This window comes from Pituophis catenifer, unplaced genomic scaffold (assembly GCF_029215685.1).
Source record: "Pituophis catenifer annectens isolate HBS135680 unplaced genomic scaffold, rPitCat1.0.hap2 SCAF_1, whole genome shotgun sequence".
Taxonomy (NCBI): Eukaryota; Metazoa; Chordata; class Lepidosauria; order Squamata; family Colubridae; genus Pituophis; species Pituophis catenifer.
Genome location: NW_027256881.1, coordinates 181,284,573 through 181,298,822, shown reverse-complemented (window position 1 = coordinate 181,298,822; position 14,250 = coordinate 181,284,573). Strand labels below are relative to the sequence as shown.

General features: G+C 38.1%; 1 protein-coding gene across 1 annotated transcript; it reads left to right on the top strand.

The window, feature by feature from the left end:
• Window positions 1-5,917: 5,917 nt before the first annotated feature.
• CUNH2orf69 (chromosome unknown C2orf69 homolog) lies at window positions 5,918-12,085 on the top strand. The gene is made up of 2 exons (XM_070956820.1): window positions 5,918-6,308; window positions 11,089-12,085. The coding sequence occupies exons 1-2, from the start codon at window positions 5,958-5,960 to the stop codon at window positions 11,914-11,916; spliced, it is 1,179 nt and encodes a 392-aa protein (XP_070812921.1). The 5' UTR covers window positions 5,918-5,957; the 3' UTR covers window positions 11,917-12,085.
• The last annotated feature ends 2,165 nt before the right edge of the window (window positions 12,086-14,250 follow it).

Genomic DNA, 14,250 nt, shown 5'->3' with positions numbered 1-14,250 from the left:
AACTGAGTGGCAAGAAAAATAAGGTTTTACACTTAGACAAGAAAAACCAAATGCACAGATATAGAATAGGTGGTGCCTGTCTCAAAAGCAGTAATTGTGAAAGGGATCTCGGAGTCCTAGTGGATAACCACTTAAGTATGAGTCAGCAGTATGCTACAGCTGCCAAAAAATGCAGAACTATAGTTCACAGGGAAAGAAAGATGTTAGGTAAATCTCTTGCTGAGTTTTCCACAATTTGTGAAAACATAATTTTCACAATTCATTATAGAAAACCAAAAGGACAAGTTAAGCAACATAAAACAGGTGTATTTTAGGATATATAAAGGTTTTGTAAATACCTTTCTGTTTGAGGAGGGAGTTGGAGTAGAAGACCTCCAAGGTCCCTTTCAACTCTGTTATTCTGTTATTTCAGTTATATATATGAAATAAACTTTGTAGGAGTGCAGATGATCCTGAGATTTTCTAGGTAGTTCAGGTTTCTGCACAACTTTGAATAAATTCTGTTTGTGGATGCTACCGTTTGCGGATGAGCTTTGAAGGGCATGGTCCGAGGACATCTGGTTGAAGGTTAGCAGGCTTGAATCTATTCAGGAGTAGAAACTGAATGGGAAACCCCACATAAATACCATTGTGAGTTCCATGGTGGAAGGATGGCCAGATATAAATGCACTCCATAAAATAATTAATATATTACATAACTTAAAACAAAAGCTATTGTCAAGTTTACCAAAATGATTTTTTAATGGAGTTAATTCTAATGCAAACCACAAAATAACGTCACTTTGTTTTGAAAGAGAGAGATATAAACACATTTATGGCTCAACTGAGAGGACCTTTGTCATGACAGTCTTTTAAAAGATATTTTCTTAAATAAGAAGGTGGTCAGAAATTCAGTATTGGAGTGCAGAATCATGGACATGGAAATTTTGACATCTTCTTTTAAGAAGACATGTAATGGAGGACTTTTAACAGTACATAGCTGTCTCCCTTATTCAGCAGACTTACACAAGTCCGTGTACTGTTTGTGACTCTTAGCCTGGCAGGCAAGATATTGATGCTCTTCTTACTTGGACATATAGATACTATAGTTCTCTGTGAGTACAAGGATGAAATAGATTTTATTTATTGAAAATCCAGCAAAAAGAACTGGAATTTTGCAGCATCAGTCTTTAAGAAAATGCCATTGTTTTATGATGTATAGCTTCTATCTAAGAAACTAATAAAAGTATTGCTGGTCTTTCATTTAAATTCACACCAACATAAAGGGGCCCAGAGGGCAACTCATAAAGTTAAAAGGCTTCAGGACTTCCCTTTTACAAAAAAAAAACAAAGACCCAAAAAAACACATTTCCTTATATACTGAACTTCAGATCCAACCTCACAAAAATACTAGAAAAAATATATAGACACCACCACTGCCTTGAAGTATTAAAACATGCTAGTTAGTGACTCACAGATTAATGGCTTTCACTTGTGTAACAGATCATTCAAACCACATTCAAAAATCCTCCCCAAACTAAAAGGCTGCAATTTGGTGCAACTTCACAAGCGCATAGCACAAAACTGCTGACAAAAATATAGCTAACATAAAATCAGAAAGCTGGATAGGGATGCAGGGTATCATTTATTTCAAGGGTGGGGAATCTGAGGCCCTCCAGATGCTGTTGAAATGCAACTCCTAGATACCCTCACTATTAGTCATGTTAGCTGGAGCTGCCAAGAGTTCTAATTCAGAAACATCTGGTAAGCCAGATCCTACACTTCTTATAGGCCGAGAAATCATTCAGTGTACAATATGTGTTGATTACAATTATTTGGAATAGGTAGCATCAACACTTGTCAATAAAACCATAGCAAAATACACACAGAGAGAAAGAGAAACTAATGATTGTCCTTCTCATAAGGTCAAGGACTCTATGATGTGAACAGAAAACCTATCTGGAGGTTCTAAGGCAGGAAGTGATTGCTCTCCTCTCTTTATGGTCCTCCTCAGAGATCAAATGCTCATAATTGGGGATGCACAATATTTTGGAGGGGAAAGTACCATGGAAAAGAGTTGTGGTGGCACAGTGGTTAGAGTGCAAGTACTGCAGGCTAATTCTGCTGACTGCCAGCAGTTATATTCTCACCGGCTCAAGGTTGACTCAGCCTTCTATCCTTCCGAGGTCAGTAAAATGAGGACCCAGATTGTTGGAGGCAATATGCTGACTCTGTAAATCGCTTAAAGCCCTGTGAAGCAGTATATAATTCTAAGTGCTATTGCTTCTTTGAATGTAGCATCTCTCTGCATCTACTTAAAGCATTTCCATCTTTGTCTGGGATCATATGGCTATAACATAAACTTGGAACAAAATGCATTCAGTTTAAGGAATGGCAGATAGCCACAAAAAGTAAACCTCAGGTTATGATAGTAATCAGTAATTTCATGATGGCTCTCCATAATTGATTTCCAGCACAATCGTGGAATACAAATCATGCAAATACTGTACTACCAAGAATGTTTAGGATGCAGTTCCTGATCAAATTAACTACAGCCTTTACTTGAAAATGTTAACTTAATAAAGTTGTGTTTCAAGGGCAAAATGATGATTTTCACACTGTTTGTAAATTGATAGCTACTCTCAAGGATACAAAAATTATTCCCTTCCTTAACCTCTAAGACAAAGCTAGCCTTCCATTTTGTCAGTAATATTATCATTATACATGTACTATTACTTACAACGATTAAAGCTACTCATGTTTGCTTTAAGGTAACATGAAGCATAAAAGGATATATAAATTGTATGTCTTTGCTGACTTATATACAGAAATTCCGATGCATGATTTGATCAACAACGGGCATAAATTCATTAAGGTTCCAATTAGTATTTTTCTAACAGAATAATTATGCTCCTAATAACGTGAATAAAAAATAACATAGAGAAGGTCTTCAAGAATAGTGAAATGGTGCCTGTGCAGCCTCTCTGTGATCCTAGAGGGCCCTCTAGCTTTCAGAGGAATTCTGCAAGATGAAATGACACTGAAGATGCCCACAGCACCACAGAAGGAAGACAAAAAGCAAATCTAATCAAGGACAGGTAAAAACCTTTATTAAGCCTTACCACGTGTCAATAAGAATGGCAAAACAGGCTATTTCTTCATCTTATCATTCTCATAGCTGGCATCCAGCAACTCTGTATTGGGTGGCTATGTCTCTTCTTGGTAGAGAGAGACCGGGGAAACCCTTGCAGGAACACTAGGTGGTCTACTGTAAGCAAGTTAATCAGATCCAGACTGGCTGATCAGTTAGAACTGGGTTGGCTGTGTGAGTCTTAGTAACTGATTTGAGGCATGGTCTTGTTCGGCTATTGATAAGAGTTCCACCTGATTGATCCTGAGGAAGTGGGCAGCATTATTGGGACTGTGATTTCTGCCACCTGTGCTTTAGATCCATATCTCTCCTAGCTGGTGAAGGCCTCTTGGGAAGTGATGCATGCTTGGATAGAAGATATGGTGAACTCCTCTTTGCAGGAGAAGATATTTGCATTTAAAGAGGGGGCTGTCTGTCCCCTTCCTAAGAAGTTATCCTTGGATCCAACTGTTCAGAATGATTTCTTTCCAATCTCCATCCTTCTCTTTTTAGAGTGGTTGTTTCACAACTTCAAAAGGCCCTGAAAAAAGCTGATTTTCTGGACTCTTTCTAGTCAAACGTCAGGGAGTTCAAGTATTCATTCTATGTATTCCAAGACTGATAAAATATAGACATTATAAGCACAAACAAAAGCTATTCTTCTTTCTCAGATAAATATGAGTATAGTCTTAAACTTGGAGCTGAAAATGAATTCTGGGGCTATTAGCTTTCTCTTGGATAGATATCTGCAATATGTCTGCATTCCTACATTGGAAAATACATTTGTGCTATTTTATATATCAAACAGATCTCAGTGCATTTTGTCCTGGGAGAATCAATTCTCCTTTCTCCATGAACCACTTCTGCAACTCATATGTATATTTATTGTGAAACTTTTTAAAGAAACTAAATTTGAAATCTTAAAACAGAGCCAGCACAGAAATAAATGTTGCCAAAAAAAATATTTAATTTTTTCCAGTTTCATTTTGTAAATCAATCTTATAGTCAATATCAAAAAAAAGTTTGCTGATTTACACTACCCCTATAATTATGAAGTTTAAATATAAAATAACCAAATGATAAGTAGCAATTGTCATCAAGCTAGAACTACAGCACCATCTTGTGGTGATCAGTTTATTATAGAATTAGAAATTCCAGTAAAATAACCTTTTCATAATAAGAATTAATACTTTTTGTCAGTTAAATAAGGATTCTATTTAAGCTTCATTGCACCAGCAAAAGAAATAGCATGCTGATTTCAACATAATATTGCTATTGTTGTGGGGAAAATAGGAGGAAGGATGTTCACCTCCTTGTTTATAAAAATAATAAAGGTAGGAAATGAATGAGTGAGTGAGTGGGTGAATGAGTGAGCAAGTGAGTGAGTAAGTAAATATCACAAAGAGAAAAATGGTGGGATTGAAGTTGTTCTGGAATAGAGAAATAAAACCTGCAACAAATGTTACACTCTATTTTCACATTAGCTAAAGTGCTCCCATTCTGTACAAGTAGTCCTCAACTTACAATCATTCAATTGGAAGTTACAGCAACAATGAAAAAAATAATGACTTACAACTTATGACCATGTAAACGCCCCCATGGTTACATGATCAAAATTCAGATGCTTGGCAGCTGGCATATATTTATGATGGCTGTAGTGTCCCAGGGTCATGTGATCACCATTTGGGACCTCTTCAGCCAGCTTTTAACAAGCAAAGCCAATGGGGAAAGCTAGATTTACTTAATGACCATGTGACTCACTTAACAACTGCAGTGATTCTGTTAACAAAAAAGGTCATACGATTATATGCAACTCATCCAACAACTGCCTCACAGTCAACAGAAATTCCCATCACAATTGTGGTCATAAATAAGAATTATCTGCATTTCAGATAGCTATTCCTTCTAGGATATAGCCTTTCCTTCCATTCCCAAATTATAAAATTAACCTTGAACTTTTTGTGGCTTTGGTGCCTGTGTTATTTTCCAATGCATTATTTTGATGCAATAATTTATGCCCTTCAGATTTTTTTGATATCTTATGTGCATGGGTTGGAGTAGGCAGATTTCTCTTTCCCAATGGTCTGTTTTAAGTATTTAGCTGTTGACAATTATTTCTTCAGTTAAATATCAGAGGAAAGAGTCTATTCTTATTAAAGATCACTCTTGCTCATAGAATTCTGTAATGGCAGTTTAGGTTTTACTTATCATGGATTGATAAAATGTATAAGCCAGGTTAGCATTTGAAGGATCTGAATGGCAAAATGAAAAATAATCATTTATAAAGCAAGCGACAATTACAAACTGTGTAGCAAATATGGTTCTTATACATTGGGGGGGGGAGCAAACTCTTTAGTTCATCAATTCATTCATGAAATTTTAGATTCTTCCCGAATCCGCAAATATTATATGAAAAAAATCCTACTTTAATAGTAGTACAAATGATAACATCCACCTTTGAAGGTTAATACTGATCATTTTGGAAAACCTTGCTTTTTTATAGGGAAGGCATTAATCAACCACATCGAGACTGTACAATTGACCTACTGAAACATTTTTATTCGCGGTCCTCTGTTCCTACGACCGGACCCGCCTCTTCTCTTTCAATTTCCCCCGCTCTCCTTTTTGAAGCCAACCAGCGGAAGCGACTCGGGACGACCAATCAAAGCTCTCTTTCGCCCCTCCGACAGGGAACGCGCCTCCTCTTGCCTGCCATAGGCGCCTGCGCAGTCGTCTCTACGCCGCTTCGGAGGTGTGGGCAGACCGAGCCCGTCGATTGGTTGGCGCGTTTGTTTGGGAGACCTTGGAGGCCTGGCCGTTCGCGCGGGGCCAGAACATTAGAGCCTCCATGAGCAGGTGTTGTCCACCTGTAGCCTCGGTCGTGAGGGGACTCCTCGGCTCCGTTTTTTTTTGCCTGACCCGGACTATGAGCCTCCGAGGAAATCCGGCTGCCTACCTGTCGGGGGCCGCGAGCAGCAGCAGCAGCAGCAGCAGGGCAGGCTGTGACGAAGGAGGCAGCGGAGGGAGCGCCTTCTTCCTGCCCTCGACCTCCTCGCAGCGGCCGAGGCTGCTGCGGCTGTCGGAGGTGCCGGGCGACGAGCCCTTCAAAGCCAACGACGCGCTGCTGCACTTGCCCCCTTCCGCCCCAGCAACGGGGCAGGCTCAGCATCACGTCGTCTACTTCCCGGGGGACGTGCAGGTAGGAGGCGGGCGCCGGAGATTCCCCCCGATCCGCGACTTTTTTCGGATACGCGAAGCCCGCCAGGAAGGAAACACGCCGCCTTACACGCAACTCGTGGAGCTGGGGGGGAGGGGAAAGGGGGTACCGCGTGTTTCATGGGTTGTCCCCGGTGGGACTCGTTTGTGGCTCAGCCGCACGTGCGAACGCAGACCGCGGGCTCGGTGAACCGCGAGTGGACGCCGCAGTCCCCGATAGGTTCGGTGGCGGCGGCTGCTGGCGCTGAGCAACGATGCGGAGGAGTAAGGCAACCCAAGAAATGGCCAGTGGGAGTTGCTTTTGGGGTGCAGGGAGTTAGGGGTTTCTCCCTAGGACTTCTGTGCTTGTGCTTTCCTGGCGAAATTCAGGTCTCGGAATTCAAACGGAAAGGGAGGGGAATTTGTGAATAAGTTGGCCGGTGTTAAATCGAGTGGGGGAGGGGGGTCATTAGAAGAAACCGTGGCCTCTTTTGTAGGCCACGATTGGTACTTAAAAATAAGCCATTTCACAGCTTTATGGGTATGACGTTGTAGATGCTCCCGAAAGTGAAAATCAAGGAATATGCTGGATATATGTCAGAGGTTTGTTTGTTTTCTAATGGGAGTCTATAGATACCTTGCACAAATCTTGACTTTCATCAGGGATCTTGACTGACCTTTGAGTTGCTCTAGGTTGTTTGTATCATTTTCAAACCAAAAAGGTTTTCGCGTGGTGGCCATTATTTATTCTTATTCCATAGTAAAAGAAATGAGGCTGTTGTCTCTGTGGTGGTTGTGGGATTTTTTTTTTTCTGTGGATAAATTGGTGGCAAGGAAAAAACCCATACAGTTATTATAATTACAGCCCAGCAGAATGAATCAGGATTAAGCCAGCTGAAATAAAAAAATATACAATACCTATATTGTATACCTATAAGAAAAGGTTAAGACATAAATGGAAGATCTAAGGATCTTGATAGCTATCATTGTAGAGAAATCAAAGAGTTTCAGCTGTCTAAGATGCAAATTGAAATAGAAGATATTTGTCCCTTTTTTAAAAAATATAATAATTCCATCTTCAATTAAACAGTGTCATCAGGATACAGATATCTTTATAAAATAATAATTGAGATTTACAACAATATTCATTACATTAACATTGATTATATAGTAAAATAATAATATTAAACAGAATAATCATAATATTTGATTCTTAATGTATCTTCTTTATTTTACTAATCTTTTCCTTTTGTTTCTCTGTTTCTAATTTCCATTTTTATTATCTAACCATTGATAAAATAAGTTCCATGTCATATAATATTCACTTTGTTCTTTTTCCTTACTTGCTAGCGTTAGTCTATTCATTTCTGCACATTCTAATGTTTTCCTGATCACATTCTCATCTGTGGGGATTTCTTCACATTTCCAACTTTGTGCAAATACAATTCTAGCTGCAGTTAGTATATGGATAATTAGATATGCATTCCTCTTACTGTATTTTTCAGGTAAAATCCCCAACAAGAATATTTCTGGCTTTAAATCAGTATGCTGCTTTATCATTTTTTCCATCCATATATGTATTTTTGTCCACTATTTTTTTTGCCTTTGAGCATGTCCACCACATATGACCCAGGTATCTGGTGGCACTTTCAGCATTTAGCCGACTTATCTTTAAACATCTTTGCCAACCTCGCTGGCGCAAAATGCCATCTATAAAACATCCTGTACTAATTTTCTTGGTATGCAGTTGACATTGTTAATTTATAGTTCCTGTCCCACAGTTTCTGCCATTTGTCTAATTATTGTATAACCAAAGTTTTTTGCCCATACTGTCATTGTCTCCTTCAATTGTTCATCTTCCAATTTAACACCCAATAAGTAGCTGTACGTTTTCTTTATCAATTTTTCTTCTGTCCCTGTTAATATCTTGTCTAATTCTGTTAGTTCTTTATAAAATCATATAGTTTAACAACTTTCTCATATCTACAATGTATCTGCAACCTGTGAGTACCATGCCATATCAATCCCTTGATCGCTCAATTCTTGTTTAGTTTTGAGTTTCCCCTTTTCATTCAAAATATATTTGTACCTAACAATATTTTCCATGTTAATAACATTTGGTTGAATCAGTGCTTTTATCCTCTACTTTTCCTATTCTTTCTTTAATGTCTTCATGCATGGCCTGAATCATAGCTTTCATCTCTAATTGCATCGTATTCATTTTCTCTTGCTGCAACATAGCATCCAATGACCTTGGCCTGCTGGACTAGATGCTGAGGATGGTGCAGATATAGTGTTCTTCATTTTGAGATGTTTTAATAAATTTAAACCAATTATTAAAGGTAATAATTACAATACCCCAACAGCCCCAGTGTTGACCGCCCACTTCACTATCTCCTTCCAATTTCCCTTTTTACAAAGCTATTCAGGAGTCCAAATATTCAATATTACTGTATCCCTTTTTCCTTCTTTCTATTTTCTATCTCCAAATAATGTCACTGTTTTTTTTATTGTAATCCCAGAGGAGCACAATTATAATCCACAAAAAAGAAGTAAAGCTGTTAATTGTAATCCAAGAGGAGAGCAAAGATATAAATTGTAATCCAAGACTTGTTAAACTGTTGACCCCTTTGTTCTTCAAAAAGTATTCTTCTCTTGTTAAATTTATAATCCACATAGGCCCACCAAGCCTGAAAATTCAACCACCAACTGTTTTATATCTTCTGAGGGAAAATTCAGAGCAGAAAATAAAAGAGAAGGAAAATATTTTACTGTTCTCGGCTTCTGTTTGCTTTATCTGTTTAGCTTCTGCTTGACTTCCAATAGCTACACTATTTTTAAAAGTCTCAGTATTTCACTCTCTGTCTCCGCTATCTAACATAAAATAATATATTGATGCAGGTGTTCTTTGTTTTAACAGCCAGTCTTTATTTTCTTCAGCCTCTCAAGGTTATGTTTCCTTTCCTTTCTCACTTCCTTCTCAACATTTCCTTCTGCCTGTAGGTGTCACTGTTGCTCTGTTTCTCTCCCTTTTCTTCCTCTAATTTTATATTAATTATCCTGTCCACATTTTTTCAAAAAAGGTTCTCTAGATCCAAATTTTATAATCCCCAAAAGCTTCCAAATTAGTCAATATTATATTTGAGATCCCCAGTCCAGCTTCCTAGTTTCCAAGTTCTTTTACTCTTTTAATAAGTTCTCTTATCTTTCTTCCGTTTTAAAAATGGCTCTCAGACTTGCTCGCCACTTTTCTTGGGAGGTAGGAGGAAAACAATTCCACCTCCTTTTAGGGTCCCACTTTCACCCAGGCTAATTTCCAGGGGGCTTGTTTCTCAATAGAAGTTAGAAATCTCTCACCCAGATCATTTGCACTGTTCCTCAGTCTTTCACGCTTGTTTCATCGGTGGCTGCCACAGCTTCAGTCAGACATGCAATGGCCGTCCTTTTCTTCCTGCCGGATTGAGAGCCTTCTCCGGATTAATCAGGGAGCTTGCGAACTCCCTGAGATCAACGGAGTGTGCTCTCTTACTTTGTCACCCCTCTGAGGTGATTTAGGTCCAAGAGAACCTCCTCGCAGTTCGAGTTTCAGCACAATCTCACAGAGCCCTGTGGAGATGTGTCATGTCACCGTGACAGCATCCCTTGTCTCCTTTTTTATGTTGGTGTTGAGGCAGGCTGCTCCGCATCTACCCAAATTCCAGAGTATTTTGTAATAAATGGAAGTGTTGGAAGTCATTTTAGCTTTAAAGGGTTTGATGGCATTTAACATCAATGGGCTATAACTCAATCCTAGCAAGATGAAGCAGTTTTGTGTATTTGGACCTTCCAGAGACCAAGGCTCTTCCATCTTTAGTTCTGGATGGGGTTATACAACCCCAGACAGACCCATTATGCCATCTGAAACCCTTTTAGAGTCCTAGACTTACTGCTCCTGCAGGTAACAGTCATGGCTAAAAGAGCCTTTGCACACCTTCAGGTGGTATACCAGGTGCACCCATTCTTGGACCAGAAGGCCCTGCTCACAGTAACTCACACCTTTGTAATCTCTTATTTAGACTAATGCAACATGCTTTATTGGGGCTGTCCCTGAAGGGCATTTGGAAACTTCAGAATGCAGGCAGTAAATGGCGCTAGATATATAGCACCGGTAATCCCACTTTTGTATGAGCTGCATTGATTACCAGTTTGTGTCTGGGGGCAATTCAGAGTCCTGGTTGTCACTTTTAAAGACCTACATGGCTTGGGACCAGATTATCTGAGGGATCATCTTTTTCCAAGAGTCTCTAGCCACCCAACTCAATCTAGCAGAATGGGCATGCTGCAGATCCCATCGACCAGAGTGTCAACTGGTGAGGACTAGATGATAGATTTCTTCTGCAGTGGCCCCTGCTCTGTGGAGATTAGAATGATTCCAACCCTGTTAGCCTTTTGTAAGGCCCTAAAAACCTACCTATGTTTCGAATTCTGGGATACTGAAAGTGTCAAGGGCCACATTTCCTGGCTTTACTGCTAACACTACTTTTAATCATTTCATTGTTTTAAAATACTTTAGTGTTTTAATTGTAACATATTTTTTACTTGTAAGCCACCCAGAGTCATTCAGAAAAATCAGATAAGTTACAGTACAGCTGGAATATCTTAAAAGGGACAGCTGTATTCATTTCAAATGCATGCATTCCTCAAATTTTATTACAATAAGTATGTTATTTCTACTCTGCATGTGACCTGCATTTTTTTCCAATAATTTCCTCTAAAATAGTGCCTCTTTATCTATTTCATTTCAGAACTATCATGAAATTATGGCTTGCCATCCAGAGAACTTCCAGTGGAAAAAATGGTGCTTAGAAAATATTGCAATTATTCTTGGTCATCGTTTTCCAGGCAGTTACATTTGGATTATAAAATGTTCCCGTATGCATTTGCACAAGTTCAGCTGCTATGATAATTTTGTGGCAAGCAATTTATTTGGAGCACCTGAACATAGTACTGACTTTGGAGCCTTCAGACACCTTCATGCCCTGTTAGTTAATGCATTTAAACTTGCTCAAAATTTTTTGGTGTCTGAAAAAATCATGTACGATTTCAGTGACAATACAAAGGCAGTTTCTTGTGAATTACCTACTTTTGCAACTAGTAATGGTTGCCCAGCAGCAGAGAAACACTGTGAACATGTTAGCAATTCTGCTGTGAGCTTTAATGAGCCTTCTGCTATTGGTAGAGCTTCATTCACATTAATAGGATTCAGTAAAGGTTGTGTTGTCTTGAATCAATTACTTCATGAACTGAAAGAAGCAAAAAAGGACAAGGATATAGATGCTTTTATACAAAATATAAAAGCTATGTACTGGTTGGATGGCGGTCATTCTGGAGGAAGTAATACTTGGGTAACGTACCCTCATGTGCTGAAAGACTTTTCACAGACTGGAATTTCAGTTAATGCTCATGTCACACCATATCAGGTATTTGATACAATGAGAACATGGATTGGAAAAGAGCACAAAAGATTTGTACAACTTCTTGAGGAGTTTGGTGCAAATATAAATAGCCAACTTCATTTTGCTGATGAAGCACCTTCTTTGGACAATCACTTCAAAGTGCATGAAGTATTTTGATATGTCAATAATGCCAGTGTCCTTTATCTGCAAAATAGATCTTAAACTTCAAGTTTAATAATGTGTTTTCTTAACACTTGGAAGAGGAAATATTATATGCTTTCTAAGATGAATGTTAATTCGTCTACTGCTTGTAACTGAAGTCACGAGAAAGTTACAGCTTTTTGATCTGAACAAGACAATATTATCCATGAGGAAAACCAATTTAAGAGCAAAAAGGAAAAAAAAACCTTAATTCAGATTAATGTTATAGGAAAGGTTTGTGTAATTGTCTAGAATTATAATGTGCAAAACTTTCAAGCCTAGATATAAAAAGATCATCTTCAAATTCTTCTAATTTGATGAAATTGAAGTTTTGTTTTTGAATAAAATCCTGTTATTTAGATGGGATAATAATATCAAAGCTACTCTAAACATTATTTAGTACTTTAGCACAAGAAATGCAGTAAATTGATTATTTTGACAGTATTTATCTTTATTGCAATAAGTATATATTAACCTTGGGAATAAGGTGAATAACTACTGTACTGTTGTGCCAGAGATGCCCTGCAGTTTCTAACCATTGCAAGCATCTACAGATGTTGTATTTTTTGTTTTCCTTTCGGGGGGCGGGCATTGGAAGAGAATTGAACAACTTTGTGTGTTGAGACGAAAAATGTTCACTCTCACATGGTTCAACATTCCGTATTAATGGTGAAGCTTAACTAATGCTCAATACAATTTTGAGCTTTTGTAACTTGAGACTGTTAGAACTTTTATAACAACTGTAATTATTACTTTGCTGAATATAAAGCCATGTAATTACATTATATTAATACTGTAAGTTTTGGAAAAATGATAGTAGCATATAGAGTTATTATTTATAACACAGGAACATCAAGCAGCATTCTCTATAAAATGGCAACAATGTGAGAGAAGGATCACCAGTGTAAAACATTTTGATGTTTCTGTTAGTTAAAAATTAAAGTATTAATCCATCAGTGCAATTGATATTTTTATACATTGTTTGAAAGCTAATTACGAAAAACCACACCACTATCTGAAAATGGAATTTGGAGAATATAGAATTCATCTGAATTTTAAAAGATTTGTGACACAATAGGGTCCCTTAAAACAGAATTCCCTAACCTTCCCACTTTTGCGGCCCTGGGGAGGGAGACGGGATGGTTCTGCACAAATGGGGTGCATGCGCACGCATTTGCCTGCTGCTTATGCAAGTGGGGATGTGCACGCACTCGCCCATCACTTCCGCCACCCAGTTCTGAACACCCAGTTCTCAAGGCTCGGTAATGGGCCGTGGCCCAGGAGTTGAGGACCTCTGCCTTAAAACTTTGATGAACAAAATATTGTTGAAAGATAATCTAAAATTATTGCTAAAAAAGCTTACATTAAAAGTCAAAGGCTGTGTCTAAATTGTTTTTGTTATAGCAGAAACGGTATGATTATCTAATTTTCGCAGAATATCCTAACTACATTTCTCCATATTATTCCATTCTGTGTTTTGCAAGGACGACACCTTTCAAGAGTAAGTTTTTAAAATGGGATAGAAAGTTAAGGTAGAGGAATCGATACAAATGGAGATGCTTATATGCAAGAAAGCAAGCACTGCCTGCTTACTATCCAGTGTATAAGCCACACAGCTTTTGAGCACAAATAAGCTATAAAATTATTGCTTGGTTATAATGATGGGAATTTAATGATCTCTAAACCCTCTGCAGATTTGAATGTCATGACAGAGCTGTGAGAATAAGAAAGTTGTGTTTTGTTAGCAGCAATCCTTTAGCATAGACTTTGATGCTATCTCATACTATGTGAGATAATGCAGGCTTATCACATCAGTATAAATGTGAAATGGCTATTTGTCCTGATCCAATAATTCACTGTGGGCACTTGAGATATTGTACACTGATCCCTTTTTATTTATTCCCCTCACTTCAGCATTTCCAAAGGGATATGCGCATGGAAGAGGGAAAGCCAGGATGTTAAGTAGGTCAAATCTCATGTTGTTTGTGCAGCCAAACTGCAGGGATTTTTACTTTTCATACCTTCCAAGGAGATTTTTGTTATTGTTGCACTTTGAAATATATTCTGAAGCAAAGTTTACTACTTAGTTCATGTTTTAAAAATAATAAAATGCTGGTAATTTAGTCATAGCCAAATTAATAGTCTACAACCAAAATATCCAGCTTTTAATAGACATTATTCACATGTTGCTTCACAATAGAAGTTAGAAGATGCCAGAAGAGATGAGTCTTACAGTATTCTGGAGAAAATTAATTCCATCTACAATTAGGATATTATATCTATTTACTGAAATGATGACTAGCAGCCAAG

Coding starts and splice junctions, on each gene's coding strand:
- CUNH2orf69 (XM_070956820.1), top strand. CDS start 5,958: ATGAGCAGGTGTTGTCCACCTGTAGCCTCGGTCGTGAGGGGACTCCTC. Junction 6,309..11,088: donor ACTTCCCGGGGGACGTGCAG/GTAGGAGGCGGG, acceptor ATTTCATTTCAG/AACTATCATGAAATTATGGC.